Source organism: Vulpes vulpes, chromosome 7 (genome assembly GCF_048418805.1).
Source record: "Vulpes vulpes isolate BD-2025 chromosome 7, VulVul3, whole genome shotgun sequence".
NCBI classification, from domain to species: domain Eukaryota; kingdom Metazoa; phylum Chordata; class Mammalia; order Carnivora; family Canidae; genus Vulpes; species Vulpes vulpes.
This window is the reverse complement of record NC_132786.1, coordinates 15,251,583-15,275,045: the sequence shown is the minus strand read 5'-3', so window position 1 is coordinate 15,275,045 and position 23,463 is coordinate 15,251,583. Positions and strand designations below refer to the sequence as shown.

The window sequence follows — 23,463 nt, the reverse complement described above, 5'->3', positions numbered from 1 at the left end:
CTGCCTTCAGCTCAGGTCATGATCCCGGAGTCCTGGGATCTAGCCCCGCATCAGGCTCCTCTGTTTGGGCTTTCTCTCTGTCAAAATAATAAATAAAATATTCTATAAAAAAATAGAATACATGGGGATCCCTGGGTGGCGCAGCGGTTTGGCGCCTGCCTTTGGCCCAGGGCGCGATCCTGGAGACCCGGGATCGAATCCCACATCGGGCTCCCAGTGCATGGAGCCTGCTTCTCCCTCTGCCTGTGTCTCTGCGCCTCTCTCTCTCTCTCTGTGACTATCATAAATAAATAAAAATTAAAAAAAAAATAGAATACACAAAGGATTTGTAGGGTATTCACACTTATACAGCCATCGCCATAGTTCAGTTACTTTTAAAAACTAATTTCAGGGATCCTTGGGTGGCGCAGCGGTTTGGCGCCTGCCTTTGGCCCAGGGCGCGGTCCTGGAGACCTGGGATCGAATCCCGCATCGGGCTCCCGGTGCATGGAGCCTGCTTCTCCCTCTGCCTGTGTCTCTGCCTCTCTCTCTCTCTGTCTCTCTCTCTGTGACTATCATTCATAAATAAATAAATAAATAAAATAAAATAAAATAAAATAAAATAAAATAAAATAAAATAAAAAAGAATAAAAACTAATTTCAGGGGATCCCTGGGTGGCGCAGCGGTTTAGCGCCTGCCTTTGACCCAGGGCGCGATCCTGGAGACCCGGAATCGAATCCCACGTCAGGCTCCCGGTGCATGGAGCCTGCTTCTCCCTCTGCCTATGTCTCTGCCTCTCTCTCTCTCCCTGTGTGACTATCATAAATAAATAAAAATTAAAAAAAAAACTAATTTCAGAAGCATGAATTTCTGTGGGTCTCATTTAAATTTGCAGTTTATTAACTACCAAACCTTTACCATGTTTATTGTATGTGTATTATACCTACACAGTAGTGTACTTGTGTACATATCGGTCTACTTTTAACCGATCTCACTCCTCTTTGCCCCATTAAAAAAAATACTGTACTATCTACTTTTTAAATTTTTAGATAGTTTACTTTGGGATAACTGCAGCTATTGAGATTTATTTTGATAACTGTACCTATAAATTTATCATATGCAGTTACAACAGATAGTGCAGAGAGATCCCAGTACCCCTTTACCTGGTTTCCTCAAATGGTAACATTTTGCAGAACCTAAGTATGGTATCACAACCAGGTACTGGCATTGGTACCAGCCAAGATTCAGAATATTTCCCTCATCACAAGGATCTCTCCTGTTGCCTTTTTATAGCCACATATTCTTTCCTCCTGCCTCCATCTTATTAGCTCCTGGCAGCCACTAATCTACTCTCCATTTCTCTGATTTTGGCAAATGATGTGTGTTATAGAAAGAGAATCGTAAGGCACATAACTGTTTGGGATTGGCTTTTTCCACTCCTCATAATATTCTGAAGATGAATGCAGCTTTCTGCCTGCATCAGTAGCTCTTTTTTATGCCTCCAAGCCAAGAATACACCACCACCCATTAAAGGACATTGAGTTGTTTCCATTCTTGGACTATTACAAATAAGGCTCCTAGAAACATTCATATGCAGGTTTTTTTGTGAACATAAGTTTTTCTCTCTCTGGGATAAATGCCTAGGAGTGCAATGACGAGGTCATTCGGTGGCTGCATGTCTGGTCCTTTAAGAAATAGCCAAAATTTCCATGGTGGCTGTGCCATTTTACTCTCCCACGGGGAATGTATTTACGATCCACTTTCTCTACATCCTTGCCAGCATTTCGTAATGTCACTATTTTTTTTTTTTTAATTTTAGCCATTCTAATAGCTGTGTAGCGATGTCTCGTGGTTTCAGTTTGCATTTCCCTGATGGCTAGTGATGTTGAACACATTTTTGTGTGCTTATTTGCCATCTGTATAGTGTCATGTTGTTTTGCCCATTTGGTCTTTTGCTCATTTTATGATATGTATATTTTTTAATGTTGAGTTTTGAGAATTCTTTATATATTTTAGGCCTTTGTTGAATATGTGGTTTGCAAATATTTTCTCCTCTTTTGTAGCTTGTCATCTCCTTAAGATGTTTTGCAGGGCAAAAGTTTATAATTTTGATGAAGTCCAGTTTATCAATTTTTGTCTTTTATGGATTGTGCTTTTAGCATCAAGTTTAAGAACTCTGCTAGTTCTAGTTCCTGAAGATTTCTTGTTATGTTCTTTTCTATAAGTTTCATGGTTTTTTGTTGCACATGTAAATCTGACTCTTCTTGAGTTAATTTCCGTATAAGGTATTAAGTTAGTTTGAGATGTGTTTTGTTTTGAGAGGAGGTTGCCAATGAATATTCAGCTTATGCTATTTGTTGAAAAGACTATTCTTCCTCCATTGAATTGCTTTTGCAGTTTTGTCCGAAATCAGTTGTGTTTGTATGGGTCTATTTCAGAGTTCTCTATTCTGTTACTAGAATTTTTGTTCATCTTACCATCAATACCACACAGTCTTGATTACTGCAACTACATAATTTTGAAGTCAAGTAGGTTGGTTCTTCCCACTTTATTCTCTCTTTTCAAAATTGTTTTAGCTAATCTAGTTCCTTTGCCTTCTCCTAAAAATTTTAGAATAATTTTAACCTCTATCTACAAAAAATAAGTTATTGGAGTTTTGATAAGAATTGTATTATACTGGTATATCAGTTTGGTAATAATCAATATCCTGACCATGTTCAGTGTTCCAGTCTATGAACATGGTGTGTTTCTCCACTTATTTAGATTTTTAAATTTTTTCATCAGTGTTTTGTAGTTTTCAGCCTACCTGCACATGTTTTGTTGGACTTAAAACTAAATATTTCTTTTTAAAGTTTTTCGGCTTTCATGTATTTGGTAATAGCATATAGAAATACTGTTGATTTTTATATGTTTATCTTGTATTCTCTGACCTGCTGAATTCATTTATTCTGTGAGGAGTTTTGTAGATTCCTTCAGGTTTTATATAAAGACAATCATGTCATCTGCAGATAGAAGTAGTAGAAGTAGTTTCCTTTCTTAATCTCTGACCTGTAGGCTTTTCAGTTCCTTTTCTTGCCTTTTTGTTCTGGCAACAATTCTCAGTACTGTGTTGAATAGTAGACATGAGAGTAGACATCCTAATGTTGCTGCCAGTTTTAGAAAGAAGTCTCTTTTTCAGTCTCTTTTTTCAATCTCTTTAGTATGTTAGCGGGATGTTTTTGTGGTGCTCTGTATCAAGTCGACATCCCTCTCTACTCCTAGCTTTCTGAGGGTTTTTATCATGAGTGGGTGTTGAATTTTGTCACATGCTTTGTCAGCATCTATTGATATGATCATGTGATTTTTCTTCTCTAGCTTGTCAATGTGGTGGATTACATTGTTGTTTTTTTTTCTTTTTTTTTTTTTTTTTTTTTAAACATTTTTTTTTTTTAATCTTTATTTATTTATGATAGTCACAGAGAGAGAGAGAGAGAGGCAGAGACACAGGCAGAGGGAGAAGCAGGCTCCATGCACCGGGAGCCCGATGTGGGATTCGATCCCGGGTCTCCAGGATCGCGCCCTGGGCCAAAGGCAGGCGCCAAACCGCTGCGCCACCCAGGGATCCCTGTTTTTTTTTTCTTGAGTAGTGAACAAGCCTTGCCTCCCTGGAATAAATTTCACTAAAGTATAATTGTGTCTGTGTATTGCTTAATTCTATTTGCTGAATTTTTGTTGTTGTTTTTGAATTGGTGTCTTATATTTTCTGGAATAGTTTGTGTAGGATCGGAATTAATCTTTAAACATATGGTATGATTCCCTAGTGAAATCATCTGTGCCTGAAAATTACTTTTTGAGATTTTAATTGCATATTAAATTTCTTTAATAGTTGTGGAATTATAAAGTTACCTATTTCAAGTTGGGTCAGTTGTGACAGTTTGTACTTCTGTTGAGTTCCTCTATATCCTTGTTCATCTTACATCTAGCTGCTCTGTCCCTTGTTGAAAGAGGGAACTTGAAGTCTCCAACTATAATTGTGAGTTTCTCTTTTCCCTTTTATTAGTTTGGTTAATATATTTTGCACTTACATTGTTTGATGTATATCCAGGATTAGTATTATCTTCTTAGTGGATTGATCTATTATCATTATATAATGTCTCTGTCTTGTATTTTTTTTTTTTTTTTTTGCTATTGTGTCTACTTTATCTGATAATACTGCACTTTTGCTTTTCTTTGATTAATGTTTGCATGATATGTAATTTTTCACCTTTTGGCTTTCCGTCTTTATCATTTTGTTGGAATTGAGTTTCCTATAGATTTGCATATAGTTGGATCCTTTTTTATCCACTTTGCCAATCTGTTTTCTATTTGGTATATTTAGATCCTTTATACTTAAATGATTGTTTATATTAGGAGTTAAATGTCTTTCTTTGTTTTCTGTTTTTTCTTTGTTGTCTTTTTCATGACTTCTTACAGAGTATTTGAACATATGTTAAAACCTTTTAATTATGTATAGTGATTTTGAGTATGTGTCTTTGAATAGCCTTTTTAGTGGTTGTGTATAATAGTATGTGTATATATGTGTGTGTGACTTATTATAGTTTATTGGTGTCATCATTATATCAGTTCGAGGGAAGTATAGAAACCATACCTCCATTTACATCTCTTTATCCTCCCTCATTTATCTTAAATATTATCTCTACATATGTTTAGAACCATATCAAACATGTTGCAATTTTTGCCTCATCTATCACACATAATTAGAAGATTCAAGAGGAGAAGGAAATATTTACCCATTTTTATTCCTCTTTATTTCATGATGTTATAAGATTCCTTATTTTATCATTTCATTTCTGTTCAGAGAATTTCATTTAGCCATTTATTTAAGGAAAGTCTGCTGGAGGCATATTCTGTTAGTTTTTCTTCATCTTTTCATTCCCAAAGGCTATTTTCATTGGATTCTGGGTTCACAGTGATGCCTTCAGCACTTGCCACTTTCTCTTGGCCTCCAGTTTCTGGTGAGAGATATGCCCTTCAAATTGTTTGTCTGTAGTTTTCGGGTTTGATTATGGAGTGTCTTACAGTGGGTTTCTTTGGGTTTATTCTTTTTTGGGGTCCACTAAGTTTCTCAAATCTGTAGGTTTATGTCATTTGCCAAATTTGAGAAGGTTTTGCCATTATTTCTTTGAATAGTTTTTCAGCTCCTACCTCTTCATTTTTCTCTTGAGGTTCTTTTTTTTTTTTTTTTTTTTTTTAAGATTTTATTTATTTATTCACGAGAGACACACAGAGTGGCAGAGACACAGGCAGAGGGAGAAGCAGGCTCCACGCAGGGAGCCTGATGCAGGACTTGATCCTGGGACTCCAGGACCACGCCCTGGGCCAAAGGCAGGCGCTAAACTGCTGAGCCACCCAGGGATCCCCTTCTCTTGAGATTCTGATGACATTTTCACATCATTGATAACATGGCATTCATATTCATCATGAAATCTTGTGTTACGGTCCCATGTGTCATTTTTCTTTTCAGTGTGTATTCCCTGTTGTTCAGCTTGGATAATTTTTTTGTTCTATCTTTGTTCACTGAGTTTTTTCTTTCCTTTTCATTCTGCAGTTTAGCCCATCCATCAATTTTATTTTGGTGGTTGTATTTTTCAGCTCTGAATTTCCATTTGGTTCTTTTTTATGTCCTTCATTTCTTTGTTGAGGTTTTTTTTTTTAAGATTTATTTATTTATTCATGAGAGACACAGTCTGAGAGAGGCAGAGACATAGAGGGAGAAGCAGGCTCCTCTGGGACGCCTGGGTGGCTCAATAGTTGAGCATCTGGCTTCGGTTCAGGGAGTGATCCCGGAGTCCTGGGATCGAGTCCCACATCGGGCTCCCTGCGTGGAGCCTGCTTCTCCCTCTGCCTGTGTCTCTGCTTCTCTCTCTCTCTGTGTCTCTCATGAATAAATATATAAAATCTTTTTTTAAAAAAGAGAGAGCAGGGGCAGCCCCAGTGGCACAGTGGTTTAGCACCGCCTGCAGCCCAGGGTGTGATCCTGGAGACCCAGGATCGAGTCCCATGTCAGGCTCCCTGCGTGGAGCCTGCTTCTCCCTCTGCCTGTGTCTCTGCCTCTCTCTCTCTCTCTCTCTGAATAAATAAATAAATTTTTTTAAATTAATTAATTAAAAAAAAGAGAGAGGGGGAGAGAGAGCAGCAGGCTCCTTGAAGGGAGCCTGATGACAGGACTTGATACCGGATCCAGGGATCACGACCCAAGCCGAAGGCAGGTGCCCAACCACTGAGCCACCCAGAAATCCATTTGTTGAGGTTTTATTTTTTTATTTTTTTATTTTTTTTATTTATGATAGTCACAGAGAGAGAGAGAGAGGCAGAGACACAGGCGGAGGAAGAAGCAGGCTCCATGCACCGGGAGCCCGACGTGGGATTCGATCCCGGGTCTCCAGGATCGCGCCCTGGGCCAAAGGCAGGCGCCAAACCGCTGCGCCACCCAGGGATCCCCATTTGTTGAGGTTTTAAAAAAAATTTTTTTTTTACTTGTTTGCGAGCATGTTCTTAGTTGCTCAAGGATGCATTTTGAAGCTGGCTCCTTTAAACTTTTTGCTAGATAATTCTGACATTTCTGCCTTCTTGGTGCCTATAGATTGTCCTTGTTTGTTTGTTTTGATTGAGATCATCCTGGTTCTTGATGTGGTGAGTGATCTTTGGTTAGGTCTTGGACATTTTGCGTGTTACATTGAGACTCTGAATCTTAAATACCTGAACACAGCAGAATAGGCTTTTGCTGACGCTGCTGGAGGTCAGCAGGTGCTGCCTGGTTATACTGGGCAGGGGTGGAATCCAGGCTCTCCACCCAGCCTCCTTGGTATCTGTGGGGAGGGACTCCTTGGTATTGCTGTGTGGGCATAAGTTCTCCATTAAGCCTTTGTGATTCAGCCCTGCCGGGGAGGGGAACGGTACCACCCTGTTACTGCTGGGCACAGTGGAATGCCAGCTTCCTCCTGGCTTCCACTGAGCTTGTGGGGGTCCCCTGCGGGGATGGAAGTCCCTGATCTTCTCTGATACCACCATTTGGGGTAGAGGTGGGCCACAGTGTTTTCTGTGGGGTTGGCTGCAGGCTACAATAGAGCAATTATTGTCCAAAAATGTTCTCTCTTGCTCTGCAACCCATTCCTGGTCCTTTGACCAGAGGTCAGGCTTTGTTTGCAGCTTTGTCTATGTTAGCATGTCTGGGTTACCAGTTTCTTTGGTACCTAGTCTGGAATATATGAAGCAGAAAGAAAATCGAGGACTTGATGGTGTGTCTTTTGGTCCCCAGATGTCTTCCCAGTCTGCCTTCTCTCACTCCACCTTTCTGTCTTTTGTTTGGTTTGAATGCAACGTCTATTTCTTTAGTTGCATTTAGTGGGAAACAGGAGTCCTGTATGTGCCTTTGGGTTTTTCCTAAGATTTATTTATTTTAGGGGGAGGAGCAGAGGGAGCAGGAAAGAGAAACCCCAAGCAGACCCCGCACTGGGTGCAGATCCTGATATGGGGCTCAATCTCACGACCCTGAAATCATGGCCTGAGAGGAAACTGAGAGTCAGGTCCTTAACTGACTGAGCCACCCAGGCGCCCCTTGTATGTGCCTTTAAACTTTTTAGTAAATACTGACAGATGGCCTTCTTTCTATAAATACTTCATAATTTATACCCTGATCAACACCCTTGAAGAATACCTGTGTAGCTATGCTCCCGAGCACAGTCACAGTCTGGGCAAGGATGGGTCAGCCTCAGACCTACACACTGAAGCTTGCTGGGGGTTCTGACTTTGAGGTGGAAGTCCCTCCCAGTAATCTGGTCAGCTACCCACTCCACATTAATTTATGTTTAGTTTTACCTAAGCCTTTTAAGAACTATCATTAATTGGTTTTTTTCTCCTGCTGGTGAGTAGTAATTCATTCATCATAGAACACTCGCAAAGCCTTCAAAGTGCTTTCATATTTGTACCATAATCACAAGAAGTGAGAGGAGGGAACAGGAGTGATTGTTGCCTTCACTTTCTGACAAAGGAACCGGAACACGGAGCCAGTGACTTGTCTGAGGCTCACGCAGGAACTTAGAGTCACTTTGCCCTGCACTCAACCATCCTTTCTACCTAGTAATGGCAAAATACTTCTGCAGTTTGAAAGTGATCCTCACTACCTGCCTTTCCTTCAGTATATGTTTGATGACGTGTCACAAGTGAAAGACATGGAATTCTTCGAGATTCTCAGCCAGTAAGGGGAGAGCTCCTACTCGTGCTTTCTCTGTCCGTGTTTTTGTATCACTGCCAGAAGTACCGTAACTGCAGCCATGGAAGTAACAGCTATAGGTATGTAGCAAATATTGCTTTCTTGGTTCGTCCCAAGAATCTCAATGAGTCTGAAACCGTAAAAGAAAAAGAGAAAGAAGAATGTCTTCAAGATGAGTTGTTGTTCTTTTGAAATGGTTGTCAGGCAACAAACACATACTGGAAACAGTCACTCTGTTCCTCAGACTCATTTCCTGAGGAGCTGCCTCGGCTGTTTTTGCTAGACCCTGCCTGTGTACTTGCACCTCTGCCTCGCTGACGTGACCTTGATAGCATCAGGAGGCAGTTTATCTAGCATTCTGTGTATGGGGAGGTGGCCTTGGGTAAAGTGCGTGCCCAACTTGGGAAGGGCCAGGCACAGATAAAGTCTCATTTTATGTCAGCATATAGTTTCCTAAGGGCAGTATAGCAAATCCTTAATAACAAATTTTGCCTTGGTTTCTGCTTACCTTAAATGTACTTTTTCTCAAATGTACGGATCTATACCTGTATCTACATGAAATTAACAGGTTACAAATAGTGTCATTTGTGTACTTTACTGATGCAAATAGATTCACTTTTATTTTTTCTGAGACTTTATTTTTGAACAACTTCTTTGATACAATTCACATATGATACAATTCACCCACTTAAATTTCACAATTGGGTGTTTCCCCAGTAGACTAGAGGGTTGTGCAGCAGTCATCATAATCTGGTTGTAGGGCATCTCCATCCTCCTCCAAAGAAAATCCACACCCATTCATAGACACCTGTCCTCTCCTCTCTGCTCCCAGCCCCTCACAGCTACCAGTAGGCTCTGTAGAGATTGACCTGTTCTGAACATTTTATGTGAGTGTAATCATATAACCTGTTGTTTTTTGTGGATGGCATTCTTCACTTAACACTTTGAAGGTTCATCTGTGTCACAGCACGCATCCATATTGCATCCTTTTTTATTATCAACGACTGTCACATTGTATGGCTATTATAGCACCTTCCGTACACCTTCCATCATCAGTTGAAGGACATCTGGGCTGTTGCCATGTTTTGGCAGTGATGGAAAATGCTACTGTGAACATTTACATACAAAGGTTTACATAGACATAGGTTGTCGTTTCTCTTGGTCATGTACCTAGGAGTGGAATTGCTGAGTCATACGGCAGCTCTGTGTTTAACCACATGTTCCCCGGCGGCCGCACTAGCTTGCATTCCGACCAACAGTACGTGAGGGCTCTGGTTTCTCTACGGCCTCCACAGCACCTGTTTTCTCTTTGATCATGTCTAGTCTCGTGGGCATCAAGTGGTATCTTACCATTTTGATTTGAAGTTCCGGAATTAATAATGATTTTGAACGTCTTTTAACATGTTTGTTGGCCATTTGAGTATATTCTTGGGAAAAACGTCTACTCATGTCCTATGGTGGTTGTTTGATTTGGTTATTTTTCTCTTTACTGTTGACTTAGAAGACGGTTTTTAAGTGTATTCAGTCATGTGATTTGTGAATGTTTTTCCTATTCAGTGTTTGTGTTTTTCTTGATGGTGTCTGTGATGATGCACAAAGGTTTTTACTTTGGAAGTTCCCATTTGTTCATTTGTTTGTACTTCTGGTACTCTTCGCTGAGTCAGGACGACAAAGATTTACAACATTGTAACTCAGGAGGTATAAAAGTTACGAGTATTACAGTTTTTTTAGCTCTTGCATTTAGGTCTCTGTTCCATTTTGAGTTAACTTTCTATATGGTTTGAGATAGGGGTTCAGTTTCATGCTCTTATCTGTGTACTGTGTTTGTCCCAACACCATCTGTTGAAAAGTGTACTTTCTGGCACCTTTGTCAAATGGAAATATTCATCCAAACCAGAGTCAGAACACTTGGACTTTTGGGATAACCCAGAGTTTTCATGAAAGTGAACAATTAAATGTCCCAAACAATGCACTATTCTCACAGTGACTCTGGAATTGGAAGGACGGAATCTGGTTCTTCCACATCTGGAATGGTAAACCTAGTGTCTGCTTGGAGCTGTCAGAGCATGAACATCCTGGGGTGGAGCCGCCTGCTGACGAGCAGTCTTTCTGACGAGTCATCTAAAGGGAAGTTTGACAGTCGCCATCTATCCTGGTGACCATCTGGGCAGCCCTAAGCTGTGTGTCACACTCAGTGATTGCACAGCAGCTAGATAACATGGGTCATTTGCAGTGTCATATTGGAAGGACCGCATTTGGCAGAACAAGAAATGAGCAGTTTTGTGGTTGTCAGTGTGGTACCTGTGTCACTGGGCATCACAGCTGCTGAATAATGACAGTTAGTGGAGGTGAAACTACGGTGTCCCGGGAGGAGAGCCCAATGCAGAGACCGTGGCGTGGCTCAGGAGGCCCAGATGACGGTGACGCTGGAGGGAGGCACAGGTGGTTTCCTCTGTACCTCTATATTAAAGTGATGGTGCTGGTATTTGCAGCCCGCGCAATGGAGAGACGCCTGGGGAGGGACAGGGTAGGTGGCCATGACTCCAAGGTGGAAACGGCACAGGCTGAGATCGCGTTCTGTGGCCACATTTGAGACTTGCAGCCTGCCCGTCTTGACCCTGTAAGGGGCAAATTTTCATTTATCATTTAGTTGGTTTTCAGAGCACCTGCTCTGCTTTTTCCTTTTGTTGGCCTGTCTTTTCCAAGTAGCAGAGCAGGCAGGCGCCCTGCCCTGTGTCCGAGACCTTGTGTGTGTATTCTTAGCATGTCTGGGCCAAAAGGAACAGTTCCTGTAAACAGTACGCAGAGGGGCAGCTGGGTGGCTCAGCAGTTTAGCACTGCCTTCGGCCTGGGGCCTGATCCCGAAGACCAGAGATCGAGTCCCACGTTGGGCTCCCTGCAGGGAGCCTGCTTCTCCCTCTGCCTGTGTCTGTGCCTCTCTCTCTGTGTGTGTCTCATGAATAGATAAATAAAATCTTAAAAGAAAAAAAAACAACAACCTGTACACAGGGTAGTTTATACAACAGTTACTTTGGGGGAATTCTCAGCATGTTTCAAGGCTTAGATCTCCTTCAGGTAGATGTGGAGGTGGGTGTGATTCCAGCCAGGGTGCCTGCTTTGAGGCACAAGCGTGAGCAAGGCATTAGGCCAGTGCACACGGCAGCTCGGGGCAGAGGGCTGTGGTGTAAGCCCTGCACCCCTCCTGGGGTCCCTGGGCAGCCAGGATTCTCAGGGAAGGGGAGCAGTGCGGTGTCCGTATCACTCTGGACAAGGGCCCTGCCCACGGGCACACATGGCTGGAAGTGGTTCGAGATACTCTGGGAGCAGTCTGAACTCTTGCATGGTCTGGTGGCCGCAGCTGCTGCTTTTATAACTCGGCTGTGTTTGATAGAGGTATGTGTTATATTTAGTAAAATTATGACTATCGGGCACAAGGTCCACTCAGCTCAGAAGCAAATGAGTGCCCCTCCCCCTGCGCATTCCCTTCCTTCTTGCCCTGGCCTCTCCCTTCCTCTTCAGAACTGGAAGCCGGGCTTTGCCTCTTGGTCCTGCCAACCTTAGGGACTTTCTCTCAAGAAAGGAACTCCAGCCAGGAAAGCGGTCTACAAACAGAAGGGCCGGCGCCCGCCTCCTGCAGGTTTTCAGGGTTCATGCGGAGTCCCAGCGTGTCGCGGGGCAAGTAGACATTCCTGTCACGACCTGTGCGTGGACTTGCCTTCAGAGCCTTCGTTCGAGCACCTCCCTGCCCAGGCCCCCCTGAACTCCACGGGGCTTGTGAAGTGTAGCCACGCGTGCGGTGGTGTCGGAGCCTGGCTGCCCACACTCTGCACTCTCCGCCTCGCTCCTCGCTCTTCCTCTGGGCTCCTTTGTGCTTCCCCCCTACTTGTGATTCCTTCTGATTCTTCGGCTTAGGCTGCCTCCTCCCGCCACGGCTAGATCCTTCCTGGAGGCCTGAACACCACAGCCTTCCCAGTGCTCTCCTTCCAGAGGTTTCCTTGGCACCTTGGTGCCTCTCCAGTAGTCAGTGCTTTCTCCGCAGTGTTGTTTATATATTTGTTTTCTCTTCTGCGTGATGATAAATTCTTTGAGTGTGAACAAGATACTTAGCAGTTTCTCTAGGTTCCAGAACACCATGAGTCCAGTAGGTGCGCAGTAGTTTCAGGATAGGTTAGAAATGTCTTTCGCACTAAATTGCCCCTATTGCCTTTTCTATCCCTGTGCGTACTCATGCAGACTTGAAGTGTCCCATGCTTCTCATTGGCATCACATCCCTCCAGTGAGGTGGAAACTGTGTCCTCGAGCATGGGCCCCGAACGTAGAAGACAGGTTTGGGGTGACCTGCACACGCTGTTTTGCTCTCCGCCCGTGCTCACAGCCACAAGCATCTCCGCCAGCCTTGGTCTGCATGGATTTTCCCCGTCTGATAGGATGCCCTTGCTAACTTTTCTTCTTTTTTGTACAGACAGTCGTGAGAGACGTCAGGACAAGAATGTTTCACTTAAGGACTTGTGCTGCTAAGTTGAGGCCGTTGACGGCCTCCCAGACTGTGAAGACATTTTCACAAAACAGACCAGCAGCAGCTAGGACGTTGGGGCAGATTCGCTGCTTTACCTCCCCCGTTGCTGCTGAGCCCTTCCTCAGCGGGACTAGTTCCAACTATGTGGAAGAAATGTACTATGCTTGGTTGGAAAACCCCAAAAGTGTACACAAGGTAAGGCTCCCAGGAGGGAATGTCTTCATGTGTTTGGAGTCTTGGCCTGGTGTTTGCTGGCCGTCCAGGTAAGTACCTGTGTCCTGAGGAAACTTCTGGAAGGCGGGCCGGCCGACAGGCGGCGAAAACCCCACCTGGCAGAGTCCTTTGCATCAGCAGGCAGCTTGGCTGTCAGCCAGGCCCAACAGTGACCGCCTCTGTGGAGGAGCACTCCCCTCTCATTGGACATGCTGCACACTTGAGACCCTCACCCTGGAACAGAAGGCCTGTTTGACCTGCAAGGGTCGGGCACCCTGAAGACGCTCGGGCACCACTGCCAGCCCTCCCCCAAGGAAGCCATGGGGTACAGACGCCCAAGACGGGAAGGAAACAGAAGCCACAACCCTGCAGGCTGCTCCTCCAACACTCCATCCCCTCATCCTGAGAAGGCCTTATAATGATCACATGCAAATGCTGTGTAATTGGCATTTTCGAGCAGTATGCTCATGTTTTATCTCCTGTGTTTGAAAATGAATTCTGCGCAGGCTTCTCTGTAACTCATCTCTGTCACCTGTAAGGCAACCCGTCGAGAATCCCTGTGTACACGTGTTTGCTTGATACAGGGCATGTCCAGTGATGGCCGAACTTCTTCATAGAATTCTGGCCAGTGATATTTGTGGGTTTTGATGGTTGTTCCTGGTTCCCGGCCTCCTTGCAGGAACTGGAGGGTGGGTCCCCAAGTTGCAATGTGTACCCTGTTTGCAGACCGTGGGAGGATTGCCTGAGACCGTACGTGTGAGGTGCGTGACACTTAAGGTTGGATACGTTTGTGTGACTGCCAGAGCCACTGGCCCTGTTTTGTCCTGATCTGAGCCTCGTTGCTTGGCAGAGGAGGATATCCAGCTGGGTGCTTCCCCATTCCCTTGGCAACCTGAGGGCCACATGGCTCTCTGAGCAGGTGAGACCTGGTTTCCTGTGAGAGTAGATGTTTCCCTGACCTGTAAATCCTAGTTTCCTGTGAGAGTAGATCTTTCCCTGACCAGAGGCATCCTGCAAGTGGCCCTGCCTAGATGTTGGCCATCAGAAGCTCTGAAGATAGGCGCTGCGCTGGGCACTCTGAAATAAAGCTAGCCAGAGGCTGTGGGTTCACGCTGTCCTCTCATGCCCAGGCCTATCCCTTGGCCTTCCTCTCCCCAAACATGACCTCTTTGTGGAACCAACCACATCTGAAGTTACAACCACGCCTTGTACGCACAGTGCCAGGAGCGTCTGTGCCAGTGGGTGGCAGTGGGGAAGCGCCCTGTGACTGGTGCAGAACTCAGAAAAGGGGCTAACACTCACCATGGCTCCTGCCAGAAACTTTTCAAGGAGGCTTTTATGGGGACCTGATCGTAAACCGTGGTACGTAAATGGGGCCGATTTCCTTGAAAAGTTTTTTTTCCTAGTCACTAGGTTTAGTACTGTTGTTATTATTAGCATTCATATTAGTATCGTTATTCTTCTTTGGAGGAGAATCTAAGATGCAGTGCATGTACTGTGGACAATAGGGGAGGGTCATCTGACTTCATTCCCACTCCTGGGGAGGACAGCACAGTGACAGGTCCACTGACAGGCCAGGTACCACAGGCCAGGGAGGAATCCAGGGTGGGGACTGGTCCATGGGTTCTGCTGGTCTGTCCGAACACCCCACAGGGATGCTACCAAGCAGATGTGCAGGATCTCACAGATTGACTTGATGGTTTAATATGGGAATCCACGACAGTTGACATCTTTGGGACAGATTTTATGTGCTTGTGTCTGTTACTGGAATTCTCCAGGGGACATCGCATCTTCTACAGAGGGGCGGGGTGGCATAAATCAGTGGGCGTGCCCCTGGTCCGCAGTACCAGCCACGGGGAATCAGCTGCCTCTCCAAATTGGGATAGGCCTCATACCTGACATGTCCGTGTTTTTTCAGAGACACAATCCAGAGCTTGTGTCAGATTTCAGAGGTATCTGGGACTCAGGGAAGTCCTTCAAAATAATTGACTTTATTAAGAATGCTTCCTTTGTGGTCATGTTTTAGAACACATAGTTCAAGCAGAAATGAGAAACTAGCTTTGGAGATTGAGATCAATTGGTGTTTCGATCCCCCAGGTGGGTGTGGGTGTGTGGTGTGGGCTCCTGGCCCCTAGTGCTGGTCCTGTCCCTTCTCTCCACCACCGGCATAGAACTTGTTCACATCCGGCAGAAACAGAACAAAATTTAGCGTCTCTCTGCCCTGTCCTGCTGCGCTCAGCTTTCCAATTACTTTCTATGATATTTTCAAACATAGAGTAGAGAGGAGGGTCTACAGTGAGCCTCTGTGAGGAGACCCACATCCAACCTCCACAGCACTCTGCAGCTTGCCAGTTCTCAAAAACCTCTTCCTGCCCCACTCTTTTTTGCTTGGTAGTTTTTTCAGGGTGAGGGCCCAGAGGAATATTTCAAACCAATCCAAGTGTGCGTCATTTCGGTACAACTCTGATGAACGGGAAGGTTTCCTTCACCACACCTGATGAAGGTAACAAAGTGACTCTGTACCATCTACTTCTCAGCCTCTGCCAGCTGTGGTTACCGTAAAGCATAGATCCTTGTTTTTAAAGACCACTTCTATCTTTTTAAATGTTTGATGGTGAAAATTGTTTGTGGTAAAGTAATTGAGCAGTTCAGAGCTGCAAGCCCCTCTGGCTCCTGGCGCCCCGGTTGGCCACTGCAGGTGTCCCCTCCCCATCATCACCTGCCATCTGAAACGTCAGGCACAGCTCAGCGCTGGACCCCCGTAGGGACCCTCAGCTGGTGGCTGTGGTGTCAACACGAGAAGCCTCCCTCCGTAGGGTCTCCTTAGGCCGTGTTGGGAACAAATCAGGTGGTGGCGTCTCATTTTCATTTACATCTTAGAAACACTTAGAGTCAAAGCCAGATTGCCCCGCCGGTGTTTAGGATAGATGGGCGTTGGGCACTGCTGGGCCTCATGTGTGCGCAGAGGCACGCACCCACCCGTGGGCTGAGCGTGGCAGCAGCCCTGCTGGAGAGGACCCAGGAGTTGGAGGGAGGGCCGTCTCTGCCATCCTCCAGCCTCAGAGCTCACTTCCCCTGCCAGGCCTTCACGGTGGCCTCAGCCCAGTTCTTAAATACTGTCTTCCACCTCTCCTTCAACACACCCATTTTTTTATGCCATCCATGGGTCATTCCACATTCAGTCCCTCCTCCAGGGGCTTGGCTGTGCCACCCTCCTGGCGAGGGCAGCTCTGTGTCTTCCTTCAGTGTCTCTGAGACACAATCCTGTCATTTTATGTAAGGGAACCAGACAGAGCAAAAAACAAACGGACCCCAGTTCATCATGGCACATGCCTTTTCACCCTGCAGTTTTGAAAGTGCCCTGGCTGTGCTTGGAGACCCCGTACCAGCCTCAGAGGAGAGACACACCTAGGTTGTAGGTCTGTGGGGTGCCTTGTGGGATTTCTGTGATGTTGAGCAGCAGTGACATTGGCCCTCGATGACACTCGGCTCCCGACCTCAGAAGGCACCTCAACCACAGTGACTTTGCTTATGAAGTCAGCCAAATAGGTGGAGTACCTTCTGGGGTCTTCCCTTGCACAGTTTGGGTAGGGAGATAAAAGGAGATAAGATGAGCATGTCAGAAGAGTACCAGGACTGTCCTGTGGGAGCACGGTGGCCAGGGGCTGCTGGGGGAGGTGCTGACCCAGTGTCCTTGTGAGTGCAGGCTGGCCCGCCACCTCTCGGGCCGGAATGATGAGTGAAGCACTGAGTGGTCTGAAGGTCTGGGGGCTCTTGGTTCTGGCTCTGCCACCCTCAGGGCTTGGAAAGGAGGCCCCTCCTTTAAGTAATTATGACTCCCAGACTCGGATACTCTTGGAACCTGCAAGGGCTGTTCTGCAGGCCAGGGACTGGGCTGCCGACCTTGGTCTTGGGTCCTACCTAGGAGTGGCAGTCACTGTCTGTGGACTCCACGGTGAGAGCTGAGGCAGCGTTCCTTTGCTCGTGGGCGGGGGGCTGCTGATATTTTGCTTGCACGCTCTTACAGGGAGAAGTTAGCAGAGGTCGTCTGCAGACATGCCCTCACCTGTGCTGTGCTTTGAGTGCAGCAGCATCACTCAGACTGAGCTTAAGTTCCCTTGGTTTCTGTGACTGAGGGATACCCCAGCAGGAACCCCCAATTTTAGCCATTTCCAGTGTAAACGGTTCCCGGGTGACTGGTCAGGCAGGCACAGACCCCAGTGCACTGCCTGCCCCTGCCCCCCAGAGCCTCATGGCGGCACCTTGGGGCAGGCACATCAGTGTCTTCAGGGAAGGCTGGCAGCCAGCAGGTGGCATGAATAGGGCACATCAGGTGGGTGTGGGGGCTGTCCGCACAGCTTTTTCATGCCCAGTGGGGACACAGGACACACAGCAACATGTGGTGGCTGGGCTGCTGTGCACAGTAACCTGGCTGCTGAGGAGACAGTGCAGAGCTGCCAGCATGCCTTCCACGGCAGAAGAGCCTCTGTGCGGGGAGTGGGATGAGGAGGACAGGAGCCCCACAGCAGCACCTGGTGGCCACCCTCAGCCTGAGGAGCCACTGCCCGTCCATCAGGTTGGCTGAATTAGCCTGAATCAGCCACTGCGTTTCAGGATGGCAGCTAGTCACTTGTTGCCCCGACTTTCACATTGGCAGCAGTTAAGAAACATTGCTAATACGGGGACTTAAACAACACGCTTGTTTGTCAGGGTGCTGGGATCCAACCCAGACCCAGGGTCAGTAGTTCATCAGCCCTGGGCTGGCCTTTCAGCCCAGGGTTTGGTCCATTCCAGAGGCTGCCTCACCCACTCCCCCAGCTGGTTTTAGGTCAGGGTGCTTGGCAGGGTGCCAGCAGAGAGCGGTGGTGGCATTGGGTGACACGGTGTGCTGGACCAAGGTGTGTGGAGCAGGTGGGCAGGGCCCAGGTGGAGCAGCATCTGGAGGGGCCTTTGGGCAGGAGGAAATGGTGTCAGCCCAGAGGCATGGGATTGGGTGGCTACAGTCACCATCAGTAACCCCGGGATTGAGTGTTGATCCCCAGCTTCTGGAAGAAATCCAAGTGTCCTGTGGCTGCTTTTCAAAGCATAAGAAGGTGTGCAAGTACAGGGGCATCTCCATCCCACTTGCAGGTGAGGGTCTGGCACACACAGAGCTGAAGCAGCTTCCCTGGGCCTCACCACCACGGTGGACTGGGCTTGCTGTGTGTGCAGCCCTTACGTCACACGCTCACGCTGGCTGCCCTGTCAGACACATTGCAGGGGCCTTCCCGGCAGGTGAACACACCACCCCACCGAAGCTGGAGCGCTCCAACGGTCTCTGATGGGAGCACTGCAGCCAGGAACTTGGCCCCAAGGCGCCTGTGATCTGTTGACAATAAATAACTGAAGGCAGAGTCCACTTGCCTTCCTGACCTGCTCACTGACCAGCTCACACCCATGTGCCCTGGTGAGTGGCCCCATCTTACCAGCGTCAGCACCTTTCCCAGGTGAGGTGGAGCCTCTAGATTCTGGAGGCCACAGGTGTCAGCAGCTGACCCCCCCCCCCCGCCCCCCACCTGACACCACAGCTAACTTGTCAGGCTGTTCCCATGTGAGGGAGTCCCAGCTGTCTGAATTTAGCTCAGGTGTGTTGAGCACCTACTGTGTGCAGAGCCCAGAGTAACTTCTTAGGATGTTGCAGAGGAAAGGGGACGTGTGCGGCCATCGGATGGCTTCCTCTGCTTAGGGCAGAGAGGGCTGGTGGCTGGCGGGAGAGCCTGTCATGGTTACAGGAGGTCTGGGAGGTTGAGGGAGCAAAGGGGCAATGGCTTTAGGAACAGAGCTTCCACTTCATATGTATGTTACGGGGGAATGCTTTCATTTACCTAAAATTGAAAATAAGATTTCTGGTTTTATTTCTACCAGAATATTCCACTTATTTACACTCAAAGTCTACCACGTTCTGATGAGGTCATTTCAGCAGTAAATGATGGTCTTAGCCCCACTCATGGGGGGCAGGGATGGCAGGCCCGCGTGTCTACTGATGGCTGTCCCCTCTTCCTGCATGGCTCCTGTCCCGGGCTCCCTGTACCAACTGTCCTTTTGGCACCAGTCCCCAGGTACCATCTTCTCTGTCCTGTGTCTGCTCTGACATCCCACGCTCACTCATTTTCCTGCCATTCGTGAGAGGGGATGCCCTTCGTGGTTGTGTACTTGGCCCCAAACCCAAAAGCAGATGGCGTCGAGCCAAGGGGTTGAACTTCTGAGTGCCCTGTTCACCTGTCACAGAGCACTGCTCACACCCATCGTATGTGCCTTTGGGGAAGATGGTTCCTGCGTAAGCAGAACGTCACTGGAACCCTCCAGTCTTGCCAGGCAGAGATGCTGGCCTCCTGTGGGCAAGCTCCTTCCTTCATCCTCGCTCTAGGCCACCACTCCCTCTCCCGCAGCAGAGGACTGAGTGTCCATCAGTGGCCATGGGTAGGCTTGAAGGTGGGCAAGGGGACAGAGAATTTCCTCTGGGTTACTTGTGTGCCAAGGCAGGTGGACAGGTTGGAGGCTGGGGCGACCCTCGGCGTGTGTGTCTGGTGGCTGCGTGGCAGGGGCTGCTCCAGTGTGCCTTGTGTCGCCCTTGGAGGAGGTGATAAGCCTGTAGCTGTGCAGCAGGGCTGACACAGAAGGCCACCCTCTGGGCCCAAGGACTGCCACCCAGATGGCAGCCAGGCTCGGCTTTGCTGGTTTGTTGTGGGTGTTCTAGATGCACTCTTAGACTGTGCTGTGAAATCAGTCCCACTAGCCGGTCCCTGTGCTTCCTCCCTTTTACTTCTGCTTTATCGCTAGAGTTAGTGCCAGAGTCAGAGGTCACCACACTATAGGATCAGAGTGTCCAGACAAAAGGAATGAGTGGCTTGGAGAAGAACGCTAATGCGGTGTGCACATGCACACAGGGTTTTTCTCACTCAACAAGAAGCCCGGGGCCACTCGCCCTCCATGACACAATGACCTCGCACTGCCAGTCTCAAGGAGCAGGTGGGCTGGGGTCAGGCATCCTCTTCTGGAAGCTTCTTCCTCATAGAGTGGAAGGATTCCCCTACCAGGCACTGCAGCCTCGTGTGTCGAGACTGCTGGCACTCAGTGCTGCCAACGGGCGTGCCAGTGAGGGCTGCACTCATCAGCCAGGAAGCCCTCTCCGTGTTCAGCGGACTGGGGGCAGGGGAGAGAGGGAGAAGGTGGGAAGAGCAAGGGAGAGAAGGTGGGGGAGAGAGGGAAGCAAGGCTCCTTGGGGAACTGAAACCACTGGAGGGATGAGAGCAGCTCTTTGGGGTGGTGAAGCCTGCAGCTACAACATGACCTCCACTTTCAGAGACTACTTTGTTAATCAGCTTTTTTGAGGTCTGACTTATATTGAAATGCACCCATTTTAAGTTTTAGCATGGTGGGTGTGCCAGTGCCTGCAGCCGTGCCACCCCGACACCCGTTTGCAGAGGTCCTCAGGCTTTTGTATCACTGCGTGGGAGAGCCTCCTGGTCTGGGTGTCTGGGGGGAAGAGGCTCGCCACTGCTGTAAGGACAGGTCACCTCAGGGCAGGTGCCCAGCCTGGCCGGGCACGGGGGCAAGTGACGGGAAGGGCCGACACTGCATTCCAGTGTGTTCCTCCCTGCTAGCTCCCCCTTTGCAGGACTGGTGTGAACCAGTTTCTTCCAACTGCCTCCAGCGCTGGCAGGGTTTGCTGCTATGCATGCATTTGTCCCAGCCAATTGAAAATCACCTGGAGTTTTATTCTGAGCACAAAAGAAGGTCAGAGAGAGGAGGCCTGATAGTAGCGATTGCCCACCTTCCCCGGAGGGGAGGGCAGGCTGGATGAAGCCCCTGCTGCCTTTGTCTTCTGGCTCTGCACTCTGCGTCCACTGCTGGAGAGGCCTTTCTGCATTTCCTTGGCAGGGTGGGCAGCTGAGCAATGCTGTCTAGGCTGCCCACGTGTCCCTGTGGCCTGGCTGTCCTGGCACTCAGGGCAGCATGCTATGGCTCTTGCCTCACTGTTACCTTGGAGGGGCTCCTTCTGGGCCAGGCCCTCGGTCACTGGAGGCCTGGATGGCAGCCAGGGTGAGCCCTGGTCCAGAGCCACTCCCCAGCTGCAGGGGGCTCGCTCACATGTGCTAGAAAGCCCCACGGATCAGAAGTATGTGGAGCATCCAGCAGGTCAGCTCCTTGTGTCCTTTTACTGAACCATATGGGAGCAGGGAGGCAGCCTTACCTTCCCTAGGGAGACAATACTCAGGTGGCCCCTGTTTCCCTCCAGAGATAAAGGCAGCTGCCTTCCCTGGTGGACATGCTGCCTCTCACCTGTCCGGGTGTCGGCAGCACCAGTTTGACAGGGGAGGGGTGAGAGGTTAGTCCCGGGCCCCTGAGTCCCAGATTGCAGAGAGGCCCCCTCCCCACTCCGCTGTCAGTTTTCGTGGGAGGAGAGGGTTCACAGCAGCATCAAGGCAGGTGCCAGGGGAGAGCCCCGCATCTCTCTCCCATCAGCTGGCACACTGCAAATTAGCCAGAAAGGCAAAAACAGTAATATCTGGACTAATTAGTAAAAATATCTTAAAATTGTTGACATATAAAATCACATAAAGTGTACAGTTCGGCGTTGGACAGCCATCCTGCTAAGGGTTTGAATTTTTTTTAATTACCTTTTTGGAATCCAAAAGTAATTGTGTACATATAGTAGAATGATTTAAATATTTTGCAAAGCTTCGTCAGAAGCAGTGGTAGGGAAAGGCCTGTCCTCCCCACATGAGGCAGTGCTACAGGCCTCCCCTGGTGATGAGCTTATGACCAGCCTTTCGGGGGGCCATGGACTCAGGTACAGCTATGTCCTGAATAGCCCTGGATGCAGCCTGCCTGAGAAAGCCAGAGGACCGTGAGGACCTGCGCTATGGCGTCAGTCTGCACATGGACAACCCACACGATGCCTGTCAAGCCCCAGCCCAGCTCCTTTGGACGGTGTCTGATAGCTCCTCCTGAGAAGGCGAGCACAGAAGTCCAGCGACATTTGTCAGGAGTCTAAATCAGCTTATTGACAGAAGAACCTCAGAAACTGAGGAAAGAACATTTTCATGTCTCTGAACTTGCTGGGTTTCAATAGTGTTCTTTTTTCCAAAAGAATTTTATTAAGCCTTTATTTCTCTGAGCTCTGAAGTTTTTTTAAGCTCTTATCCATGTATGAGATGATAAACCATCATAGCTCACGACATTTCTGTAAGTTGCAAATTGAAGCATCCAAGCACAGAACACCCGAGAACAGAAGGACATAGTAAAAGAGATCATGTTCACCCAGAGGAAATCGGGGCAGCAGTCCTGCCGGGGAAATTCTTGTTGCCTACAGTTACGTTCTAAGTGTCTTTAACCGCTTGCTTTGATCTTTACGACAGACCTTTGAGGAGTATAGATGTGAGTCCTCTTATGATGACCGAGCACAGAAAGTTAGGTGACTCGCCCATATGTCGGGGCTGAGAGACCCTGGTTCTGTCTGTGAGTACGCCCACCTCCAGGGGTCACTAAGGAAGCATGGCAAGCTTCCAGATATGGGTCTTGGATGCCTTACAAGGCACCTCCAGGACTGTGCCCAGCCTCTGGGTCTGGAGAGACCCTTGGAATGCTCAGTCCCTCTCAGGTGGTCCTGTCAGGACATCTGCACACCAGGGCCAGGAGCACTGGTCTTCCAGACGACTGGGCCCAGGCCAGATGGGGTGGGAAGGACTCTGCCACGGAGGCAGTTGACAGGTCATGTCATGCAGCAGAGCTGTGCAACCATGGGCCTTTGGGGGTTTGATGGAAGGCCAGTGTCACGTCCTCTATGTCTTAGGCATCCCAAGGGAATAATGGAAGCAGGGCCCCATCCTTAGGGGTGGAATCAGGCCATCGACCCAGCCAGCCTGCTGGTGGGCAGATACAGCCAGGACATGACCTGCCTGCCAAGAATGCTGCTCTTTTGGGCTAAAAGTGGGTCCTACATCCTAGGTGAGCCATGGGGTAACACAAGTTCCTTCTTTGTCTTTAGTCATGGGACATTTTTTTCCGAAACACCAATGCTGGAGCGCCCCCGGGCACTGCCTACCAGAGCCCACTTCCCCTGAGCCCAGGCTCCCTGTCTGCAATGGCCCGAGCACAACCCCTGGTGGAAGCCCAGCCCAACGTGGACAAGCTGGTGGAGGATCACCTGGCGGTGCAGTCTCTCATAAGAGCCTACCAGGTAAGGTGGTGCTGGCCAGCTGGCGGTACATCAGTGACAGAGGGTGCCCCGACTAAAATGTCATATAACCTGCACCCCCAGCAACCGTGGGCACGCCCTCCCTGCCCAGGAGCCTGGGGAGACAAAAATGGTATCTGCCAGACTTTCTGACCCTGCTTGAGCACATTCTCTGCCACCTGTAGCACCTGCCCTGCAAAGAGCTCCTTATGTCTTTCCATAAGTCGACAAGAAAAATTTGTGGGCAGGGAAAGACAGTCATTGCTGGGGTGTCAAGGGGGCTG

At 48.2% G+C, this 23,463-nt stretch overlaps 1 protein-coding gene across 7 annotated transcripts in view; it reads left to right on the top strand.

The window, feature by feature from the left end:
• Nucleotides 1–23,463, top strand: part of OGDH (oxoglutarate dehydrogenase) — a 67,682-nt gene that overhangs the window by 6,505 nt on the left and 37,714 nt on the right. For 4 of the 7 annotated variants that reach the window (XM_025988372.2, XM_025988371.2, XM_025988369.2 and 1 more), the window contains exons 2-3: nt 12,694–12,942; nt 22,991–23,182. In XM_025988372.2, coding sequence (XP_025844157.2) covers nt 12,694–12,942; nt 22,991–23,182 — 441 coding nt within the window. Of the gene's footprint in view, nt 1–7,995; nt 8,312–12,693; nt 12,943–22,990; nt 23,183–23,463 lie in introns of those variants that run through there. The other 3 variants (XM_072763035.1, XM_072763034.1, XM_072763033.1) reach the window with 3 other exon arrangements.